General features: G+C 39.2%; 2 protein-coding genes across 4 annotated transcripts; both read left to right on the top strand.

Annotated features, from left to right (window-relative positions):
* The first annotated feature begins 2,797 nt into the window (after positions 1–2,797).
* Positions 2,798–13,180, top strand: LOC140556743 (uncharacterized). Of its 3 annotated transcripts, none has more exons than XM_072680807.1 (13): positions 2,798–2,839; positions 3,074–3,109; positions 4,689–4,715; positions 5,955–5,996; positions 6,263–6,304; positions 6,762–6,803; positions 7,062–7,088; positions 7,271–7,312; positions 8,022–8,048; positions 8,552–8,587; positions 10,018–10,302; positions 11,527–11,652; positions 12,741–13,180. In XM_072680807.1, exons 1-13 carry the CDS (start codon positions 2,833–2,835, stop codon positions 12,791–12,793), a joined length of 792 nt encoding a protein of 263 aa, XP_072536908.1. In that variant the 5' UTR covers positions 2,798–2,832; the 3' UTR covers positions 12,794–13,180. The 3 variants fall into 3 exon arrangements, with proteins under 3 accessions (XP_072536908.1, XP_072536905.1, XP_072536906.1); XM_072680804.1 differs by lacking the exon at positions 12,741–13,180 and adding an exon at positions 11,732–12,335; XM_072680805.1 differs by lacking the exons at positions 2,798–2,839; positions 12,741–13,180 and adding exons at positions 2,886–2,914; positions 11,732–12,335.
* A 3,656-nt stretch (positions 13,181–16,836) lies between these two features.
* Positions 16,837–20,410, top strand: LOC140557071 (testis-specific serine/threonine-protein kinase 6-like). The gene is made up of 3 exons (XM_072681205.1): positions 16,837–17,645; positions 19,600–20,018; positions 20,340–20,410. The coding sequence occupies exons 1-3, from the start codon at positions 16,837–16,839 to the stop codon at positions 20,408–20,410; spliced, it is 1,299 nt and encodes a 432-aa protein (XP_072537306.1).
* Positions 20,411–24,927: the final 4,517 nt, after the last annotated feature.

Below are 24,927 nucleotides of genomic sequence, written 5' to 3'. Positions count from 1 at the left end.
AGAGAACACAGTTCTTCCACTGCTCCACAGCTCAATGCTGGGGGGCTTTATTCCCTTCTAGCCCACACCTGGCTTTAATCATGGTGCCAATACGTTTAGTCCTATTCTGTTGGCAATAGAATAGGAATATTTATTACTGGGACTAAACAAGCTGTGTGTGTGAGAGAGAGCATTTGCACATCTATGTCAGCAACTTAAAGAAGCTGAATGCATTCATTTAGACGGTGTGTTCATAAATATTTGGACATATACTGTATGAATTACCTCAAAGAAACATGTGTATCCATCTTGCTTTGTAACCAAGCAGAGACATCTTTCATGGTTAGAGTCTGGTTGCATTCTGATTGTGGCTCAACCAAGGGTTTTCTGTCTGTAAATAATCACCCCTGTCATGCAGTTCTGCTTGTCAGCGTGGGAATGTGTTGAACAGCAGAAATGCTGATGTCATGAGGCACATGTAGATGTGTGCTCACCAGGTTTCATGGTTTTCTTTCACAATGGTGCAAATCTGCTGGACTTACTGACCACATCTCCTTTTTTTACATGATTTGGGTTCATCACTACTGTTGTCATGGGAACACACCCGCTTCACTGTAATGTTAAGGACTTTCATTTACATGGACAGCATTTTAACACTGACAGCTCTTATCCAGAGTGATTTACATGCGAATCATATTACACGGGTAGCAGAATGTGGAGTTAGGAGTCCTGTCCAAGGACTCTTATTGGTGTGGTGTGGTGTGGTGCGCTGGCCCAGCTGGGCAACTGAATCTTGGTCTGCAATAGAGAAGGCGATGATGTTACCTGCTGTGCTACACCAGCTGCTACTACTTCAAGTCTAGGCTTATTATTAAGATATTACAGCAAGGCGGTGGACAACTATGTTTTTATATAATTTATATTATTCTAGTCTTTATTCAGAATACTCATCCTGAGATATCGACACCATTCCCACTCCAGACTGTTCAGTCCGATTGTGTGATTCATGCTGGTATACAGCTTTTTGGTCAGACGCAGACTTTTATACCCACAGAAATTAATGGCACCCTTCTCATGTCACTTGATACAAATACACAAATAACACCAAAGAAACCACATGGCGTACCACAGAACGACTTGACCAACATGTCAACCATCTGGGATACCATGGCAACCTCTAAACACCATAGCAACTGCCTACAATATCATTGCTTTCACCTTGCAACAGTGTAGCACCCATCTAGGAAGCACTTAGCAACAGTATAGCAACTAGTTGGGATACCATAGCAACCACCTGGGATACAATAGCAACCGACTTAGCAACCACGTAGCAACAGCTTAACAGGTAGATTGAACCATTTAAGCTGTGCAATCATTCTGTGTTGCTTTAAGGAAATGCACTTTGCTCATTAACCTTAAGACTTAGGGCGCGTCGTGATGCTCATTGCTATCCTAATCCGTGCCAACTGTCTATTTTTAGGGGTTCCGTCTGCGTTGTTTAAATGGCAATGGTGCTTGTGAATGAGGTGAGGTGTGTTCAGGTAAATTTCTGCCATGTTGCTATCTTGGCAGTGGAAAACACAGGTGTGGCACTGACTGAAATCAACCTGGCAGACAGACATTCGTTGCTATCTTAGGAGTGAATTGTCAACACAGGTGCGTACGCCCCCGCTTTGCACCATTGAAATAGCAGTCCACCATAGTCAGACCACACCTGGCTCCTAAAAGGAATGGTGAGAGACATGCTGATTGGTTTATTGCACGTTATGCCTAAAACACACCCATGATGAATTAGGAGACTTAGTACATGTGATTTGCACGTTTTAAAACATGCAAGATCTACTTTTCCCGCCGTTACGTTAGCAAAGCCACACTGACACGCCCTAAATTAGGCTGCACGGTGCACGGCTCACAGCTCGCCTAGGATCGCTAAAATAGGGCCTTTAATGTTAAATAACACATGGACTGCATTTTGTAAATATTTTGATGTAGAAATAGATAATGCGTGACTTTGGATGGGACAAAAAAATGCTCAGATGCTCAGATTTTGCAAGCATATTCATCACCCTGTGGTAAATCATTCTGATTTTCCTTTTATGGAGGGCTTGTGAAATAAAAAAAAAAAACATGGGCTTTTATTCGCCAGTGTACGTGACTGAGGCGGATCACAGCCACATGGCATAGCCTAGTCTAGTCTAGTCTAGCCTAGTCTAGTCTAGCCACTGTAACAAAAACTTTTGTGATTATTCCTATGTCTTATTAGATAGTGCTGCTGATCTCTGGTTCATCTTCAGTTCAGTCGGTGTGGTTAGCGAGCTGAAGACACTGTAGTAGCGTTTCCTTGTTTCTAAATGGGCAGATGTGTTACAGAAGCTTTACTTCCTCTTTAAGGCACAGTGGAGATTCCATGTCTTCTTAATGTGGTCCAAAGTGTGTATGTCTGTGTATGCATTCATTATTATTCCAAAAAGGAACTGAGAATAGCAGAGCTCTTGTGATCTGTGTGTTGTGGTAGAGACTCACTAAGTGTCCCTAATATTGAGAAGGTCCCACTGGTGCCACCAAAACAGCTCTGGCCTATTAAGGAATGGACTCCACCAGACCTCTGAAGGTGTCCTGTGGTATTTAGACCCTATTTGTCCACAGCAATGAGTGGGAGAGTGTGTGTGTGTAAAGAAATACTGTCCTCTGTGTGAACACATCATAGACATGTGGAGCTGAAGGAAAAGGAAGTGAAAAAGATCATTCAGGCATTAGTGTTATGAACCCACATGTTTCTGCAATTTCACACAGTAGAAGTATCTGGACACAATGAGGAATCTGACGTTTACCCTCTCAGTGGCTCTTTGGCTTATGTGTTGTGAGTATTTATCTTTATCTATTGAAAGTAGATATCATACGTTTACCCTCTCAGTGGCTCTTTGGCTTATGTGTTGTGAGTATTTATCTTTATCTATTGAAAGTAGATATCATACACTCTGGTAGAGGCCACCTTTGTTTTTCCCACACTGGGTAATTTTTTCACAAAGCAGGATTTCTCAGTCTGGCAGACTGCAGCCCAATAGAGATTTTCTCTCTTCTTTTGTTTCTCTAGATCCTGCATCTGAGGCATGGGACCTTTATGTAACAAGTATGAACTTTGACATTGTCCTTCTCTGTATCTGTCTTCAAAATTCTGGAATACATGTTTTCTTTACACATCAATGAACACACGTCCTCTAAATTTACAGAACCTGAATTAAATGAAGTTTAACTGAATATGCTACTGACCAACTTTATAGGCCTTAAACTGACTAAAGTTATAGTATGTAAATTACTACTGACTAATGGTCTAGTATGTGAATTACTGCTGACTAAAGTTATAGTATCTGAATTACCACTGACTAAAGTTATAGTATTTGAATTACTACTGACTAAAGTTATAGTATGTGAAATACTATTGACTAAAGTTATAGTATTTGAATTACTACTGACTAAAGTTATAGTATGTAAAATACTACTGACTAAAGTTATAGTATCTGAATTACTACTGACTAAAGTTATAGTATGTGAATGACTACTGACTTAAGTTATAGTATGTGAAATACTACTGACTAAAGTTATAGTATGTGAATGACTACTGACTAAAGTTATAGTATGTGAATTACTACTGACTAAAGTTATAGTAAGTGAATTACTACTGACTAAAGTTATAGTATGTGAAATACTACTGACTAAAGTTATAGTATGTGAATTACTACTGACTAAAGTTATAGTATGTGAAATACTACTGACTAAAGTTATAGTATGTGAATTACTACTGACTAAAGTTATAGTATGTGAATTACTACTGACTAAAGTTATAGTATGTGAATGACTACTGACTTAAGTTATAGTATGTGAAATACTACTGACTAAAGTTATAGTATGTGAATGACTACTGACTAAAGTTATAGTATGTGAATTACTACTGACTAAAGTTATAGTAAGTGAATTACTACTGACTAAAGGTATAGTATGTGGATTAATTCTGACCAAAGTTATAGTATGTGAATAACTACAGACTTAAGTTGTAGTGTGTGATCTGAGTGCTGACTAAAGTTATTGTGTGAACTCACTACTGACTAAAGTCATAGTATGTGAATGTGCTTTTGACTAAATTTACAGTTTGTGAATTACAGCAGACTAAAATTGTAATGTGAGAACTTACTACTAACTAAAGATATAGTATTTAAACTTACTACTGAATAAAGTTATAGTATGTGATCTTACTACTGAATAAGGTTGTAGTGTGTGAACATAATGCTGACTAAAAGTATAGTATGTGAACTTAGTACTGTATAAGGTTGTAATATGTGAACATAGTGTGTGAACTAAGCACAGGCTAAAGATATAGTTAAAATAAAGGTATAGTATGTAAACTTGCACTGAATAAAGTTATAGTATATAATAAAGTTATATTTTTAACTACATTTGATTAAATTGTAGATTTTATTTCTAGATACATTTTTGTCTTCTTAACATAAAAATGAGTAGTGTGAAGTAGTGTGAAAAGTGAAAGCTTTGTTTACACCAATATTTGGTTAATAGTTCCTGTTTCTACTTTCTCACAGTCAAGAAATATGTCAATGTATTCAAATAATGATACTAAAATGGCAAAATGTGGACTCCTCTTATTTAATGTATAATTTTTGATTGATTTGAATGATTTCCTGTTTCCACTTTCTCAGCTTCACCATCTTATGGAGTCGCTCCAAGTAAGATTTGGATTCATTGTTTATCTTATTTAATCAGAAGTCTTTTCAAATTTCAGGTAAAATTATCTTTCATATAAGATTGGTGGGAAACTAGTAAGTAATTCTTAAAATGTATTATAATTTATCTGCGTTAATCAGATGCTGAGCGGAAGTGTAAATGGGATCTTGACTGCACCTATGTTGGAAATAAATGAATGCATAGCTGAACGACAGTAATAATATTTTGTTTCCATTTAATGTAAAGAACAGTTATGAATGTTTGTCTTCTTTTATTAAAAGATTAAAAAATAAAGGAACTAACAAACCTGCAAATGAAGTAAAAGCTTTGTCAATAACATCAATTTTCATCTATTTTATTTAATCAGATGTTTAGTCAGATTTAAGTTTCATTTTCAAAGTTCATAATCAGTCTTACGTTACATAAGATTCAAGCACTTTGATACATCTGGATTATTTGGCATACACCCAGATCCCTCAATAATAAATAATTTGTGCTTGCCATCATATTTTTAAGCTCAACTGCCTTTCTGGAGGAAGCCGTATTACATCAGACCAAGTAATTTGTCTTACTTACTGAATCTTTAACAAAGGTTCAAAAGCTGTTTGTTTTGTAATGATTTTATTCACAAATTTAAGATTAACAGCCATATCTGAGTAGACCACAGTGGTGGGAAACTAGTATGTGATTCTTAAAATGTATGATAACAAAGTTCTTATAATATGTCTTGAAATAAAAACAGAACAGGAGATTATAAAGGTGAAGTTCACCAATTTCTCTAAATATCAAAATTGAATCAGATGTAAACTGGAAGTGAAAACAGGACTTTGATGACCCCAGTGTTGCAAAAAATCAAAGATTTTCTTGAGAACAAATGAGTTTATTATCATTATCATTTTTTTATTATGTACTGAAACCAGATTCACAATAAAAATATGTATTAATGCTTTCATTCAGTCTATCACACTAAAACATCAACATTTGGACTCTTCTCTCTTTATGCATAAATATGATTTTTATTCAATTATTCAATCTTCATTTACACTCAGAAATAAACTAAGGAGGAACCACCCCCTTTCAATATAGCTGAGAAATGGACACAAGTAGACTGAAGCTTTTCTGAAACAACTCTCTGCTGTTCAGACGTTGTTCTTACATTTATTTTTATTTTTGTTGATGTTTGTTTTCTGAGTAAAATGGTTCAAATATTGATTTTTTTGTTTGTTATTTATGAATTATAGCTGAACAGCTATATCCAACAAGACAACAGTGGAGGCAATCTAGTAAGTGATTCTTAACATTTATTAAATTTTCTGGTTTCGTTTTTATTAGTGTTCCTGAAACGAAAATGAACTAGAGATTTTAAAGGTGAAGTTCATAGATTGCTCTAAATGTCTGCAATATTCAATATGATGCTGACAGGAAGTGTACAAGGGATTTTGACAACCCCACTGTTGGAAACTCTTGTTTTCATTCTTGTTTAGAGTCGATATTAAAATGAATGAATAATTGAAAGACTATAAACAAATATATTTTGTTTCCATTTAAGGTACAAATCGGTTCCTGTGGAGACAAACCAGCTGGAGAACTAGTACGTGGTTGTGATGATCAAATTTATAAAATAAAAATTGTGAAAGAAATAGCATACCAGAAAAAGGAAACATCATCAGAATGTAGTTACCTTGTTTTTGTCTGTTTGATTATTTCTGTTTCTTCTTTTTAGCTTTACCATCTTATAAAGTCGCTCAAAGGAAGATTTATATTTGGATTTATTTTTTACATTTATTTTATTTAATCAGATGCTATGAAACACTTTCAGTTCATAATTAGTCTTACATACGAGACTGATGTTGTGTTTTGATGTATGGAGTACCTGCCATTCATCTCTCAATAATTAATAATTTGTGTTTGTCATTATATTCTTACATACATTAGTCTTACAGACATTAGTCTTACATACGAGATTTGATGTTGTGTTTTGATGTATGGAGTACCTGCCATTCATCTCTCAATAATTAATCATTTGTGTTTGTCATTATATTCTTAAGCTCCACCCCCTTTCTGGAGGAAGCCTTATTACTTCAGACCAAGTGAGCCATTTTAATTACATACTGAAACCATCACAATCAAGAAATATGTTTATTGGACTCTTCTCACTTTATGTATATTTTTTTTATTAAATCTTTCGTTCTCTTAACATTTATTTACACTCAGAAATGCACTTCAGAATAACTGAGTAATGGACACAGGTAGACCGAGACTGTTCTGCTACAATGTGTATAAGCTGTTGTTAGTGCAAATGTTTTTTGATATTGATTTGACTGATTTCCTGTTTCCATACTCCTCAGCTTCACCATTTTACAGATATGTTCCAAGTAAGATTCATATTTAAACATATTTAAAAAAATCTTTATTTTATTGAATCAGCTGTTTTGTCAGATTGTCAGAAGTTCATAATTAATCTTTCCTGTAAGATTCATTGCATACTTTTGGATTATTTGGCACATATCCAGATCGCTCAATAATAAATCATTTGTGCCTGCCATTTTTTTCCAAGCTCCACCGCCTTTCTGGAGAAAGCCTTATTACTTCAGACCAAGTAAGTCATTTGAATTTTAATCCTTAACCAAAGCTTCAAATGCTGTTTTTTATGAATTCTAGCTAAAAAGTCATATCCAAGAAGACCAAACCGGTGGGAAACATAAGTGATTCTTAAAATACATTATTAAAAAGTCTGCTTCAGTTCTTCTTCTTATTCCTGAAATGAAAACAGATCAATCGACTTTAAAGGTGAAGTTCACATATTTCTAATAATTTCTGCATAATTCAATCAGATGTAAACCGAAGGTGAAAATGTGACTATAGCAGCCACTATGTTGGAAGTCAACATAATGTGTACAGATATGTTTATGCTTCAGGAGTGATTATTGTATCAGTGAATTCAGACCCATTTCATGTGTTTCATGTGAAGGAGCTGTTAGAGGTATAGAACCATTGAGATGTCTGTTTTCATTCGCCACCACTGTGAACAGTTCAGATTATGAATGACTTTGTTGAAAAATGAGTTTTTGTAAAGCTTTGCTCAAATTCTGTATTCCAGCAGCCTAATATGAACCCAATATAAAAAAATGTAATAAGTTTGTTCCATATTCTTTAAAATAACTGTTCAATTGTGTTACACTGTTATTTTTTTTTAATTCTCATATGAAACACCGGACTGCAATGAGTGACCTGTTAAGTAGTGGCTTAATGTACAACTTCATTATCTGATAAATCATTTTAATTATTTTATTGTCACTTTCCATTAGCTCCACCAACCTACAGGGTCACCAAAGGTAAAATTCAATGTCTGACTTATATTGTTTAGTGATAGTATTTCTATTTCTTTATTGATAACATTTAATTGCAATTAATAATAGAATAGAATAGAATAGAACATCTAGCTGAATAAAATATATCTAGCTACTTGTGATATATTGTCTATATTCTTTGTATATAAATCTATATTGTGAAATTATGAATCCACTATGTTAAATTTATGGTATACTGTATTTTATATATATTTTGCTCCACTTTGCTACTGCTAACTATAATACTATTTGCTATGGCTGCACATTATTATAGTTTATTTTATATTTCAAGTAATTTAAGACCATTTAAGGTCCAATTGCAGTGAAATACCTAAAATAAGTTTTACATTGTGTCCTGTTTTGTTACTTTAGCTGTTTGTTGTTGTTGGTGGTGTTTTATTGTGATGCACACACTGCATCATGTTGCTCGGTAGTGTTCAAGTATCTACAACTCTAAGTAACTTGTTTCTGTCTCTGTATATTTTAAGCCCCACATTGGAGAGAACCCTTCTACCCGAGACCTTGTGAGTCTGATTCTTCCTTTTCTTTCTTTCTTTTTTTTAATTCCTAGAAAGAGGCGTTGAGGCATGATTGTAGCATCACTTTCAAGTTCAGTCATTCACTCAGTATGTTATTCCTAAGGTGCTTAATGTTGTAAAATACTCAAATGTAGGGGTCTACATGAACATCTATTGATTAAGAGAGAGCTGTCATTGCTATCTGACTATCTAAGGATCTTCACACACATCTCGATTACAAACATGGTTCTTTATGGAGCCGAAGGTCAAGGTCTCCATTTAATGTTCATTTAATGCTTTAATATTGTTGCAAATGCAAGTGCTGTAAGACTGGCACTTTTAGCTTGAGCATCTGATGACCACCTCCCCACCCCCACATACAATATATGTCTAAACATACTGTATAAAGCTCAAATGTTCACATTATTGCACCTCTGCACATATGAACAGTAGCAACACTAATTACACTGTTTGCAAAGAAAAGCATCCTGTGTATCATGATAACGTAATTTATCTCATTATGATAAAATATAATCATATTGCCCACCCCTATGCAGCTGAAAATGAATGATTCCCCTTGAGTGAGCACAGATTACCCAGTCCAGTAATAATACTAGTGGAATTTTGTACCATTTAAATTTCCCCAGTTTCTAATACAAGCCCATTTGATTGTAGGGATGTCCCGATTCAATCCCGTACCTATTTTAATCCCAATCCACTGTGTTCAGAGCGCCATCTGGTGTCCATAAGGCACCATTACCGGACATTATAGCATTGGCTAGAGTTCTCAGTGCGTCAGTAAAGCGTTGAGGTTCAGCAGAGGAACATATTTTACAGAGGAACATGAAAACAGACCATAATATCTGACCCTTTGTAAAACTGTCACTGAAACGCTCTGTTTTACCAGCGGGAGAACCGGAGAACCACTGGCTCGCCTTTCTCGGTTGATAAACCAGCTCTGAAGAACCCATTCAGAACCGAGTGGACACTAATGCTAATGCTAACACACACACACACACACACACTGTAGAAATCCCAATCACACACAGCACATTCACCCACTATAAACCAGTTATTACACATCAGTAGATCAGCAACCACAGATACCAGTCCAGAGTGTGTACCACTACACACACACACACACACACAGGAAGTGATTAGACTGCAGTGTTGTAAAGGAGCTGGGAGCTGATTGGTCAGGGAGGAGAGTCAGACTGGATTATAAGATATTAAACATTCATTCATAAAACAGTCATTTTAAACTAAATCAATCAGTCAGAAGTCTGATTATAGATCGGATCGGATCAGATCAATACAAGCTGATACTCAGCTTTAGGGGCTCCGATTGGATCAGATCAGGACCTCCCTATATTTAAAGCCCCCCCCCACACACACACATTAAATACCAGCTTTCATTCTTCCTGCCTGTGTTTCAGATATCCCTGACCCCAGGGTGGAGGTGTATCAGCAGGTGGAGAACAGGGAGAACGTTATTGTCGTCTGTCAGTTTGGAACGAAGACCAGCATGAGCTCTTTCCATCTGTCCGTCAGAAACGGTGACTCTAGCTACATGCTTCCCGACCCAGCGTGCACTGCAGAGACCACGTGTGTGTTCAACGTCACAGTCACCCCACCTGCCTCCTTCACCTGTGTGCATGTAGTCAACATATACAGAAATCTCCAGACCCTGCTCAGTGGAGTCTACACCTACCAGCCCCACAGTGAGATTCTACATTCAGTTCAGCCCATTTCACACACACACACACACACACACACACACACACACACACACACACACACCACAATTTAGTGCAGTTACAGTGTTTGAGGTACTCCCAGGGGGATGACCTGCATCCAGACTGGTACCCAACTGACTCTGACTCTGAAAGTGATTTGGTGGTAATGGTGGAATATTGTGGAATAATGGTGAATATTTGGGGAGGTAATGGCACCTTAAGGGTGGGGAACTGAGGGCTGGTGACTTCTCCGCTCTCCACTTCTCCTAAACCTGAAAATTACCCGATAAGCTGAATCAGGTGTGTTTGAGCTGAAAAATCACCACACTGTGCAAGAAAGAGGCCCTTCAGGATCAGGGTCCCCCATCTCTGCAGTACTAAACAGTGTAGGAGAGTGGATGTGCAGAAGGACAAAAGTATTGGGACACCTGCTCATTCATTGTTTCTTTGCAAATAAAGGGTATATTTTTAAAATAAATAAATAAATGTTGAATGATGAAGATTCAAAAAGGGTCACGTCGCATAAATATTTGGACAGTGTTGAAATGTTGAAAAATAGATTAATATGAAGTACAAATTTGAGGCATTAATCTAAAGGTATTTACATCCTAATCAGATGAATAAAATTGCAGTCATACACTATATGGACAAAAGTATTGGGACACCTAATCATTCATTGTTTCTCCCAAAATCAAAAAGACAGAGAGTTTATCCTGTTTTTGTTGGAGTGACTGTCTCTACTGTCCAGTGAAGGCTTTCCTTGGAGATCTGCTGTGGAAATTTGATTGCATTTAGACACCGGAGCGTTGGTGAGAATGTTGGATGATCACGACCCCACCTTATCTCCCACTCACAACAATCCCAAAAGTACTGGATGGAACACCAGCCATCATTCCAGAGAACACAGTTCTTCCACTGCTCCACAGCTCAATACTGGGGGGCTTTATACCCCCTCTAGCTCATGTCTGGCATTAGGCATGAGGCCAACAGGTTGATGTTTATCTGCTCCACTCTGTTCTATTGGCAGTTCTTCTCTACAGGGACTAGACAAGCTCTGTGTGTGTACATTTGCACATCTGTGTCAGTAATGGGTGCAACTTAAAGTAGCTGAATGCATTTACTGGAAGGGACGTCCACAAACATTTGGACATATAGTGTATCTTCATAGAATTTTTTGGACACTAACATTTATACTTCCTCTGCTTTCAGAAGGCTCTGAACAGCTGGATCTGGTAGCGTCTCCTTCCTACATTGGCTTTGCTTCTTTCATTGGACTTGGTCTCATCATCTTGGTGACCGTGGTGGTGGTGACCACACTTAAGACCAGACATAAAGGTAAACAGGATTTCCTCAAAATGCACTTGTATGTGGATTATTGTGATAATTAAGCTTTTTCTTTCTATGCTTCCTTTAGGGCTGCCGCGATTAGTCGCTGTAGTCGATGACGCCAGCGCTGGAAATACATTTGAAGCCGACGCATCGTTTTAACTTTATCTTAATTTTTAACATTTATTTTAATAATAATTTAAGTTTTCTAGGTCTTTAAAATCATTCAGTTCAAATAACAAACCCTTTTCCTCATTAGCACTATGCAACTCCTTCATGAGGTCAGACATTTCTGACCGCATGAGGAAAAGGGTTAGGGTTAGGGACTCTATTCAAAGCTACAGCTTTTTAAAAAAAACATGGCGATAAAACAATTTCCAATAAAACAATCTTGATTGAATCAATTTGGAATAATAATAACTACATCACCTCTATTTTACTCACTATTAATAATGATTGATGTATATTTTAAGCACAATTTATACACAAAGTGACTACCAGCCAACACGATTGACTGTCTTCACCTCCTGATATATACATTCAACTTGAATTTGACATAAATTTTCTTTTTTTTTTCAGTAATTAAAATATATGTTTTATCTGTATTTAATATTCTGGTGAACTCTGTTACCTGTTTTAAAACTACGTAAAACAGCTGCAAAAAAAAACTAATAAAAAACGTGACCTGCACCCAGTGATGTCACATCCTCTGGACCTCATTATTTAACAGTATTGTAATTACTGAGTGGATCTCCCAGTCAGTTTTGATGACACAATGATCATGTGTTGAAAATATATAAAATTCTGTTTTTATGAGAGCTGTGTGGAGTCTAGTTTGAGATTAGCACTTGGAGTTAAGGCACATAACGGTGGAAAATGTCAACTCTGCTCATGGTTTGAATGGGTTAAATGGTTTAAATGGTTAACAGTTTTACAATAACAGAGGTGACTGTTATGAGATACATGTAATGTACCCTCAGTTCCAGAATGGGCCAGCTATTCATATTCCTTATTTGTTTTTACTGAAATGGCCTTTGATACCTCCTGATGTCCGTAAGTAGCACTGCTGCTTATGTCCTGTTGTTTTTTCCACACAGGGTCACGCAGGGAGGCCCAGGAGAATGTGTATGCAGTCACGAAAATCCTTTAACTGTCTCTGAAAAGGCAGAGATTGAATTAAAGACAAGCAGAGGCAGATGAATCTAAAAGAGAAGACTTTGGGCTTTTCTGCTGCATGATTAACACAAAGTTTAACACAGTTTATATATGCTTTTTATTCTTTCCAAAACAATCATGGGTTTTGCTGATTAATCATGTATGGCTTCTTATTGTAACCTTCAGTTATTAGAGAGTAGTAGAGAATACTGAACTGATTTGGACTGATTCTGTTTTAACTGTCTGACTTTAACAGCATTAACCACTTCACACACTCACTTTTGTCTGATTGTGTTACACTGTGGCAGCAGCTCTGTCACGCAGCACTGTGTGTGATGTGAGTGCCGCTCTGCTTTGAATAAAGGCTGTACACTGATGTTCATTCACAGCTCCAGACATATTTAAAGCTGCTAAGCCAGCCTGTATTAGACTCTCTCAATGAAACATCACACTCAAAACACACACACACACACACACACACACTGGAGGAAATAAGTTTTTGACCCCCCACTGACTTACTGAAATACAAAGAAATAAATGAAACATCTCATAATTTTATGCCAGTTTTATTTTAACAATGACACATAGAATATCAAAAGAAAAACTGAGAAAATTACATGAAATGAATTTAAGGTAAAGGTGCATGTATTTGTCCTCCGCATTTAACCCATCTGGTAGTGAACACACACACACACACACACACACACACACACCTGTGTGTTAGGGGCAGTGAGTACACACACACCCAGAGCGGTGGGCAGCCAACTCCAGTGCCCGGGGAGCAGAGAAGGTAAAGGGCCTTGCTCAAGGACCCAACAGTGGCAGCTTGCCGAGCCCGGGAATCGAATCCACATATGTTATTGATATCCCTGCGCTCTAACGCTGAGCCACCACTGCCCCAATTTCATTGAAGGAAATAAGTATTTGACCCCCTAGTAAAACAGCATTTAATACTTGGTGGCAAAACCCTTGTTGGCAAGCGCAGCAGTCAGACGTTTCTTGTAGTTTTTTATAAGGTTTGCACACACTTCAGGAGTAATGTTGGCCCGCTCCTCTCTGCAGATCATCTCCAAATCCTTAAGGTTTTTAGGCGTGCATTTGGAAACGCGAAGCTTCAGCTCTCTCCATAGATTTTCTATGGGATTGAGGTCAGGAGACTGGCTAGGCCATTCCATGACCTTGATATGCTTCTTATGGAGCCACTCCTTTGTTTCCTTGGCTGTATGTTTTGGGCCGTTGTCATGCTGGAAGACCCATCCACAACCCATTTTTAGTGCCCTGGCAGAGGCAAGGAGGTTGTCACCCAGGATTTTGCGATACATGGCCCCGTTCATCTTCCCCTTGATGCAGAGAAGTTGGCCTGTGCCCTTAAAAAAAAAAAACACCCCCAAAACATAATACTTCCACCAACATGCTTGATGGTGGGGATGGTGTTCTTAGGGTCATATTCTGTATTTTTCTTCCTCCAAACACGTCGAGTTGAGTTGAGGCCAAAGAGTTAAAAAAATGTTGGTCTCATCTGACCACGGCACCTTCTCCCAGTCTCTCTCTGAGTCATTAATATGTTCATTGGCGAACTTAAGGCAGGCCTGGACATGAGCCTTCTTGAGCAGAGGAACTTTGCTTGCACTGCAGGATTTTAAATCATTACGTCTCAGTGTATTACCAATGTTTTTTTGGAGACTGTGGTCCCAGCTGCCTTGAGATCATTAACCAGCTCCTCCCATGTAGTTCTTGGCTGATTTTTAACCTTTCTCATGATCAGTGAGACTCCACGAGGTGATATCTTGCATGGAGCTCCAGGCCTAGGTCGATTGACAGTAATGTTGTACTTCTTCCACTTCCGAATAAGTGCACCAACAGTTGTCACCTTCTCATCCAGCTTCTTACTTATGGCTTTGTAGCCCATTCCAGCCTTGTGTAGGTCAACAATTTTGTCCCTGACATCTTTAGACAGCTGTTTAGTCTTGCCCATGGTGGAGATGTTGGAGTGTCACTGAGTCTCTTGGCAGGTGGCCTTTTACACAGATGACAATTTGGGACAGGTGTCTCTCATGCAGGTAATGACATCACTGAAATTAGGGTGTGTCAGTGGTCTGTGGGAGTCAACATTACTCATGGTTTTTAGGGGATCAAATACTTAGTTCCCTCAATGAAATGCAAATTATTTTTTATTTAAATATTATTTCATTTTCTAGATTTTCTTTTTGATATTCCGTCTCTCACTGTTCAAATGAAGCTACCATAAAAATCATAGACTGTTTAATTATTTGTCAGAGTACAAACTTTCAAAATCAGTGGGGGATCAAATACTTATTTCCTCCACTGTATAGTCTCCCATGTTCTTGATTGGACATGTTTAAGAGGTCTTAAGGTCTTAAGCAAATCCAGTGTTATGCTAATTATTGTAAGGTGTAAGTAGGGCTGGGCGATATGGTAAAATTATTGAATCAGTATATTTAAAGACATTTTTACAATACAAGATATTCATCACGATACACATGATCACAGAAAAAATACATCAGTAGTGACAGATTAAAAATGTACTATTCATACTTTCCCATACTGAGCACAGTGACTGTTATTCAATATCTGCTGCACTTCATCCAGTTAAAGCAGCCTAATTACACCGCTTGTAATGAAACAAACATGTTTGTGATATGATAAGACAAGCATATTGTGTATCACAATAACAAAACTAATCACGATACCCTAATATATTGTTATATTGCCTAAAAACATGCCTAGGTGTAAGTTGCTGTAATGTGTGCTGTATCTGCTTATAGCTGTAGGTTCTTTTACGCACAGAATTAACAAACACTTATTTTCCACAATCGCCATTTATAAATGAATTTAAAAGCATAAAACTGTAAAAGTACTAAATTAGTTATATCATGTATTTATATGAAAAAAACAGTAACTATGTTTTACAAAAGTTTTTTCATTATTATTTACAGTGTGGAGTCTTCTGAGTTTTATCTCCACAACCCAGCCATGGGAAGCTAACTGACTCATACCTGTGATTAATATTATTAAATATAATCATTTACTATGCTTAATAACAGTCACTGTCACACTTTTTACTTTTTGACATAATGTGAATCTGACACTTCTCATTGATACTGTGTCAAATTTTTATAAAGAATGGACCAATAAAATCTTTTTACACTGACTTGCATTTTATTTGCAGTGCTTTCAGATCCAGTTTTTGTTTCCATGTTTCACTTGGATGACAAGTTTTGACCAGCAGTGAACAACCTTGACCATAAAAGACCAGCCTAGACCATCTAAAACCAGCTACCAGTAAAAGCTGGGCTTGAGTTTAATTTGAACTTCAGGATGAGTGAGGTTTGCATTTAACAGGCCTGGCTGTATTCAATCAGCTCAGTCTCATTATCACTGCAATGTGGTTCAGGTGTTGCTTAAGTAACTAAAGGGACACATACTTTTTCACAGTGCTGTGTGTGCTGTGTGTACAGTGCATATACAGTCAGTGAAGGCTACCTTGCCATTGTGACATCATACCATTGTGACATCACACCAGAGTCCATATAAAGGTGGGTTCTACCTCACTGGTCCAGAATTCAGCAGCTCGCAAGACCTTTGACACCCATGTTTACATCGACTTTGAAGTCTATTGGCTGAGGTTCTTATCTAGAACCCCTGACATTAGAAGCAGACACACAGGTTCTAGAACTGGTTCCGTTTACACAGGACAAGGTAAGCAGCATTTATTGATTACTGAACTGAACACTGAACTGATTGAGCCAAAAAAAATATTGGAAATGCCCGACCTGACCTCACTAAGGTCCGCTGGCTAGGCTGCAAGCTGGGAAGCTGTGCGCAGGTGCAGTAATAGCTAGCACTAGTCAAAAAAGCACGGTTAGAACACTTCTCAAACAATCAGAATATGAGGTCGGAATATACTGTTTTGTGAAGAATGATTAATCAATTATTAATATTAATCCAGACGACATTATACTAACAACCATCTTGGCTTTCTAACTTTCTGTTCCACATTCCATCAACAGGGACAAAATGGACCCTGACAGAGTCCTGCAAAGTTTAGGCTACAAGTTGGTGGGCCACCTCGGTGAAGGGAAATTTGGCAAAGTTAAGCTGGCCACATCGAAACGACACCCCGACCAGGTGGCCATTAAAATAATGCAGCGCAGTAGGAAAATGCGTCTGTTCTCTTCTACATTTCTGCCCCGAGAACTTGCCATTCTAAGAAGAGTGAGGCACCCGCACATCGTTAAGGTGCACGAAATTTTTGAGATGCCCGGTGGACAAGTATACATCGTGATGGAGGCCGTCGCAACAGATCTCCATCGAAAGATTGTTAGTCATGGCGCCATCCCCATTGACCAGGCCAAAACCTGGTTCTCTCAGCTGGTCAGCGCCGTGGTCTACCTGCACCAACAGAACATTTCTCATCGGGACCTCAAGTGTGAAAACGTTCTGCTGACCGCTGACAATCAAGTCAAACTGGCCGACTTTGGTTTCGGACGGTTTTCGAGAGGCTTCCCTGACCTAACTCGGGAATACTGCTGCACCCGTCCCTACGCTGCACCTGAGGTGCTCTTGGATCTGCCACACGATCCTAAGAAGTCGGATGTGTGGAGCCTGGGCGTGATTCTCTACGTCATGGTGACCGGAAGCCTACCCTTCAGAAACCAGCGCAATCTCCCGCGTTGCCAGCTCAGGTCCGTGCAGTATCCAAGTATGATCGCAGCAGACGAGCCCTGCCGGGCCTTCATATCATACATGCTGCGCTTCAACCCTTTCTCCAGGCCTTCTGTGGAAAAGGTGGCGCAGCACGCTTGGCTGCAGACGAGGCCAGAAACGTAAGTAAACCATTGTGCTGGAACTCGAGTGTCTAGTTCCAGGTTTATATACATACGATCAGCCATTACATTAGAACCACTGACAGGTGATCTGTCAATGACAATCTGGCATGAGAATCTGACCCACTTTCATAACGGCCAATTGCTTGATCTGCTGCTAACGTCTTGGTGCCAGATACAACAGGACGCTTTCAGAGCTAATGTGGAGTCCATGTCTGGAATGGTCAGACCTGTTGTGGCGACACAAGGGAGACCTGCTATATGTTATGCATGTTATCCTAATGTTATGGCTGATTGTTATTTATATGCAATATATATGTATACTTATATTATATATAAGAAGTGTATAGAAGACTTTGCTTATATTTATTAATTAATTTATTTTATACTTTAGATCCAGGAGTCTGTGGTTGCGGGTGCGATCCTCGATTCTGCCTATGAGGAGTTTGATGTGTTCTTCTTCAGTCAACACCCCACAAAAGAGGAACACTGTAAGTCTTAGAACATACCTCACATCACAACCTGGTAGTTAGAGGCAAATTCCATCAATTATTCTAGATCTGTGCATAATTAAAGGTGCTCCGCATACATTTAAGATTTAGATTCAGAACATTCAGAGCTAAATAAATATGAATATGCTGAAAACTGAAACTGCTTTACCAAATATTTAAGAAGCAAGACATCATTTCTAGTGGTGGAAGGATACATGCAGGGTGCTGTGCAGCAAAATAGTGCCCAAAGAAAACAGAAGTATTTCTTCATATGTTGTGCTATTGTGCAAATTGTCATATGCAACCCTGAAGACCATACTGGTGAAATACTGGTGGGGGGTTTCTAATTGGTGGGATTTAAACTTCCATTGCTTAGCAACACTGACTCCACATAGCCTCAATGCTAACAAAAATATTTGGGGTATTGGGTTCAGGATGTCAGTTTTGAACAATTACTGTAATTACTGTATTAAATCATGTGCAGTAATTTCCATCGGGTTGAGTTATAGCAAGACTGTTGAGGTTTAATCAGTAAATGTCTTGACTTTGTGTGTACATTCTATAATGACCCTCTTCTCTACACACCAGGGTCAAGAAGAGGCTGGTCCAAGCAGTGTGAAACACTCCTCCAGCAGTGAAGAAACTTCAGCACCTCATCCAGCACCTGCAGAACGGTAAGACTTAGGATTACAATTCACCCTGAAGTTCTGTAGTCATGTTTAAAAGTAGAAAGTCAAATTTGTAGTATATGAAGTTATGCCGGGAATGACATCACACCTGAGTTGACTTCTTCCAGTTCAATATTCCGATAATTGTAAATAATTTAAATGAACAGTTAGCTAAAGACTTTGGAGTTTACCACAACTGGTTCACAATTCTTTGCAAAACCCTGTGTTTTGTGGTGAATCTAAACAAAATATGTATTTTTGGACAAGAAGTTGGATTGTATTGTGTCTACAACTGATTTAATGAAACACAAATAAACTGTATAATTATAGTATAAACTGTATAACACTACTGCTTAAACTAATGTGAATGTGCAGTGTGGCCATCTTGCATTTTAAACACTGGGTTGGTTAGGCTATCCCAGCTGAAATTTCCTACTTGTTATTACAAAAACCTGACACCCCAGTTCAAATGGAACGCAGCATTAGTAGCAGAGTGATTGTCCATAATGAAATATTTAATATTAACTGTAAAGAGCGATCAAATTCCTCCGCCATATCAGGCCTGCGTTGTAGGATTACAAGTATTCAAGTGCTTTATTTGTCCCATGTGTTGAACATTGGATCCCTTTATTAAAACAGTCAATCTGGCACTAAGGAGGCACACTTTGTGTATTGTATGTCTTATGTACCGACCAAGGTCACTTAAAGTGAAGAGCTTCTGTACAATTAGGTAACTTATTTTGTTAGTTTACTAACAAGAGATATATTTCCATATTGCTTTTGTGCCATCTCCAGAGTTATAGGGCGCTTTGTTGTGGTAGCCGTTGGAGAACAGGATGTCGCAAGCAGCAGGGCGAGTTCTCATCAAGACGTCACATCACTTCAGGCAAAAGGGGACGAGTCTCAGTTTGTTTCCTGTTTGAGCAGAGAGGTAGACAAGACACCATCTTCTTCCTCTGTAGATAGGCAGGAGTTCGTAAGCCCTCAACAGTCACTAGAGGGAGAGATTGAGTCTCCTGCCTCTTTAATCAGAGAGGTAAGCTGGAAGTCATCTTCTACCTCTGAAGATGGCCTGGAGTTTTTCAGTGCTCAACAGTCACTGGAAGAGGAAGGGTTTCAACCTGAGCCGGAAGACAACAGCAGTAGAGCTGGGGCAAGTCCAACTTGCCACGGAGTAGAGGTGGTGGAAGAGGAGGAGACCGGCTGCTTCAACTGTAGACCACTTTGTGCTGCAGTTAGAAGGGCAGCTAAGGCTCACATAATGATACCAATCCGAAGAGCCTCCCACTCACTTCGAGAGAGGATGAGGAGGTTTTTCAATGGTAACTGTGGTGCATAACTCCTCTACTTCCCAGCAGGGTGTATGTAATTCTGCTTCCTCCACAGAAGCTCCTGCTTGTTTGGGTTCGGGTCAGAGACATGATGCAATGCCGGATGTCCTCCCACAAAAGAAGAAAACCAAGAAGAAAAGATTCCCCAACTTTAAGGTACATGGGTCAAGTGTTGAGTGATAATGAAAGCCCCATTCGTTTTAGTTCTGAAGGAGAAGTCCCGCTCCATGGGCTGGTGGTGGAAGCAGGACTTGTGCTCCCGCAGCCCACAGTGATGCAGGACACCAGGAGACAGAGGCTTTGGCTCCCCTTCAGAGTAAGCAAGCTGAGGTTCAGCTTCAAGGTATGTAAAAAAATCTCCTATTATTACATCTCTATCCTCACAGTGATCCAGACACCCCCTTCAGCACAACCTTAAGGACAACAGTGTGGGATTGACTGAAGTGAAAACAGATAAACACAACATCTGTGAAACAGACGGAACCAGACTGGGCTACGTTCTCCAAAAGTCCCGCTCCATGGGCCGTTGGAACCTCTTCTCCAATGGCCTACAGTGATGCAGGAAACCTAGAGTCCAAGGCTTCAGCTCCCAGTCAGATGATTCAAACCAGTGTTGTTTCATTTTCAGACTTAAAATGTTCTAGATAAGCATCGTCATGTCATCACTCTAACAAACCCTAAAGAAAAAGAAGAGAACATCCATTGTCGCCAACTGGAGGAGATGTTTAGCACAGGTAACTTCTAATTTATTACTGTCAGTTAAAAAGTTGTGCTGAGCTTTTTAACCTCTTCAACTCCACAGAACTGCTTCACTTACTCCTCAAACTCCTAGAATGATTGTGCCCATTTTCACTGTATTCCATGTAATTGCTGAATAATCTTAGGACTTTTCAGAGGTTAAGTTTTAAGAACTTGAAAAGCTTCATAGCTTTTACATGACAAACACCTTTTAGAATAGGGGCAATTTCTAATGTACAACTTTTTACCTTCCGCAGCAACATCAATCATCCCCTAAACCGGAGTCCTTTAATTCCAGGGTACTTCAGGTCTACTCAAGAACCGATCCAGCTACCAGCCTTCATCTCGTGCAGAAGGACGATAATTCCCTATATGTAATCACTGATTTTTCTGCTTTCCGGTGTCGACCAGAAGAGGATGGGTTCCACTTTTGAGTCTTGGTTCCTCTCAAGGTTTCTTCCTCTTAATATGAGGGAGTTTTTCCTTGCCACTGTCGCCACTGGCTTGCTCAAAAGAGGTTGAGACACGGATTTTTGCATAGCTGATTTGTTGTAAAAAGTGGGCGGGGTTTTAGAGAGGCCTAATGCAATATTTCATTGTTCTGCTGGGCGACTTCAGCACTCATGTGGGCAATGACTGGGAAACCTGGAGAGGAGTGATTGGGAGGAACAGCCTGCCTGATCTAAACCCGAGTGGTGGGATGTTACTGGACTTTTGTGCTTGTCACAGTTTGTCCATGACAAACACTGGGTTCGAACATATGGTTGCTCATCATTGTACTTTGTACCAGAGCACCTTGGGTCAAAGGTCAATGATCAACTTTGTGGTCATGTTATTTGCCCTGAGGTCATATGTTTCGGACACTCTGGAAAAAGAGAGGTACTGAGCTGTCAGGTAATCTGCCAGACAGACCTGGTAGGCCCAAAAGAGGGTCTGCTAGGTAAGACTGACAGAGGACTTTGTCCAAATTGAGTTCCCCTCTCCAAAAGAGCTCCTCACATGTTCTAAAGGAGGTTGGCAACATGGAATCGGAATAGACCTTGTTTAAGACCACCACTGTGAAAGTGGCTGTACATAGCTGTGGCCAAAAGTTTGTTGGTGCCTGTTCAGTGGCAACCAAAGGTGAGGAATGCCATCAGACTGGGGGTGAAGGCTTTCCAAGCTTGGTTGGTTTGGGGTACTCCCATCTACTGATGGGCACCAGCATGCAAAGAAGGTAGCAGCTTTGGCAGCGGCTGAAGCAGAAATCCAGAGCATGGGATGAGTTTAGAGAAGCCATGGACAATGGTTGTCAGGTGGCCTCAAAGAGGTTCTGGAAAATGCTCCAACACCTCTGAGGGGGGAAGGAGGAACACTGTCAGAAGTGTGCTCAGTAAGGGCAGGGTTCCTATCTCTTCTCAGGACATTGTTGGGTGCTGGAAGGAAATCTTTGAGGATCTAAACCTGAGGAACATGTCTCCTGTTCAGGAGGTAGGGCTAGAGGTTACTGGGGAGTCAGAATCCATCTCCCTGCCTGATGTCACTGAGGTAGTTGAAAAGCTCCACCATGCCAAGGCACCGAGAATGGATTCATGATTCATCTAGAGTAGCTGTATGCTCTGGACAGTGCGGGGCTGTCTTGGGTAGACACACCTCTGCAATGTTGCATGGACCTCAGGAACAGTGCCTCTGGACTGGCAAGTCAGGGTGGTGGTCTACATTTTTAGGATAGGGGACCAGAGAGTGTGTGCAATCTATTAAGGCATCACAGTTCTCAGCCTCCTCAGGCTTGTGCCAGGGTACTGGAATGGAGAACCTGCCCGATAGTTAAACCTCAGATGCAGGAGGAGCCATGGTACTATCCTGTACAGTCTTGCAGTCACTGTCCCGGTCTGCAGTGGTGAACAGAGAACTGAGCTATAAAGCAAAGCTCTTGATTTACCGGTCGATCTATGTCCCCACCCTCACCTATGGTCAGGAAGTTGGGGTACTGACACAAGATCATGGATTCAAAAGGCAATAATGAGTTGTCATTGTGATAGACAGTGGTTCCGGCATCTGATAAGGATGTCACGACCAACTAGGGGGAATAACCCAGGTCCTGACGGAGGGATTATGTTTCCTGACTTGCTTACGAGCGCCTGTGGATCTCCCAGCAGAATAACAGGGATGTCTGGGCCTTGTTCTTACCCTATTGGCAATCTACAATTCTGGACTGGATCAAGCAGATTAGATGTTATGTGATTTTGTCCTGTTAAGTTATGAATCTCAGACCATCACAGAAATCTCTGAACTGACATTGTTAAGAAATAAACCAATATTAATCAGCTTCACCAGCCTGAGAAGTTTCATTCTTTTAGAATAGATTAATATTTAGGTTATAATAAGTGTAAATGTATGTAAAGATAATTTTATAGTTTTCACTTTACATTTACCTTTACTCTACTGCTGTGACTGCAGTAAAACACACACACACACACACACACACACACACACACTTTAGTCTTTTGGGGACTACAAACTGGAAGCTACATTGTGGGGACCCAACTTCCCACCTTTCTAAAGGGTTTAGGAGAAAATGAAAAGTGGATTCATGTATTAAATGACGCTCTAAACACTCCCGGTACTTAGAAATAACAACAAAGGATTGCTAAAGCAATGTGACATTTTCCTACTTCCTCGGGACAGTTTCTGGTAGTAAAAACTAGGACTAGGAGACAGACACAGACACACAAAGTTTCTAGTATTTTGTACAATGCAGGCACTTGAGAACAAATTGAACAAACAATTGTGTTGTAGGAAGAACACATTTTTTCAGTAATATAATTGAATGAGTTGCATGAACAACAGCTTATTTCTTTCTTTGTTTCTTTCCTTCTCTGGTTTGCTATGCATTACTTTGCACAAATAATGGGTTTGAACCTTTCAAAACCTTCTATGTTAAAGGAGTCAGAATACTTTATACTGCATTATGAAACACTTGACCGTTAGAAATGTAACAAAAAAAGAAAAACAAAATACAATAAAATATACCGTGAAAAAATAAATTAAAAAAGTAAAAAATAAAGAAATAAAATAAAATAATAAGGTTCTGACCCAACTAGCCTAGCTGAAAATTCCAGCTTACTGCATTTAAGGCATTTACATTTAAGGCATTTAGCAGACGCTCTTATCCAGAGCGACTTACAAAGTGCTTTGCTATTTACCCAAGAAAACCTTAGCTAGTTAGAATAGACTAATAGTTCAAAGATACCTCTAAGCTTAAGACATTACTACACAGAAGACACTAAGGTGACCATAGTACTCTATTCGTCCAAGTATTCTCGGAAGAGGTGGGTCTTCAGTCTGCGTTTGAAGACAGCGAGCGACTCTGCCGTTCGGACACCCAGGGGAAGCTCGTTCCACCACTTTGGTGCAGGACAGAAAAAAGCCTGGACGCTTGTCTTCTGCAGATTTTGATGGCTGGTCGACTCGAGCCGTACTTGAACCTCGAAGGGCTCTAGGCACGGATCAGCTTTTGACCATTGCCATCACGTATGGAGGAGCTGGTCCGTTCTTGGCTTTGTAGGCCAGCGTCAGGGTTTTGAATCTGATGCGGGCAGCTACAGGAAGCCAGTGGAATTTATACTAGTAAACCATCTGGTTAACCAGCTTTTGACAAGCATAGAGTATGTTTCATTTGAGTTTAATGGACTAGCAGAACCATCAGCATGACTAACTTGACCAAGCTAGTCAAACTGGTGGAACTGACGTTGCAAAGCTTAAGCTGGTCATACTGGTGGTCTAGACTGGTGAGGTTAATCATGCGGGTAGACCAGCTAAACCAGCAAACTCAAAACAAAACTCAAATTTTGAATACAATGAAATAAATGAAAAACAAAGACCCCTAAATTGTTCAAGGATACAGTGCAAACATTTAGTCTTGTTGGCATCTTCCTTTTAAGCGTAGTGATATTTTTTTAATACAAAGAATGCACCAAAAACACCAAATTATTTATTATTAGTTATTTAGTGACTAAATACATCCTTTAACAATATTTCAATTGTAACATTTAAAATCATCTTTCCTGGGAAA

Source organism: Salminus brasiliensis, chromosome 6 (assembly GCF_030463535.1).
Source record: "Salminus brasiliensis chromosome 6, fSalBra1.hap2, whole genome shotgun sequence".
Taxonomy (NCBI): domain Eukaryota; kingdom Metazoa; phylum Chordata; class Actinopteri; order Characiformes; family Bryconidae; genus Salminus; species Salminus brasiliensis.
Note: the sequence above shows the minus strand (reverse complement) of the source record. Positions and strands in the feature narration are given on the sequence as shown.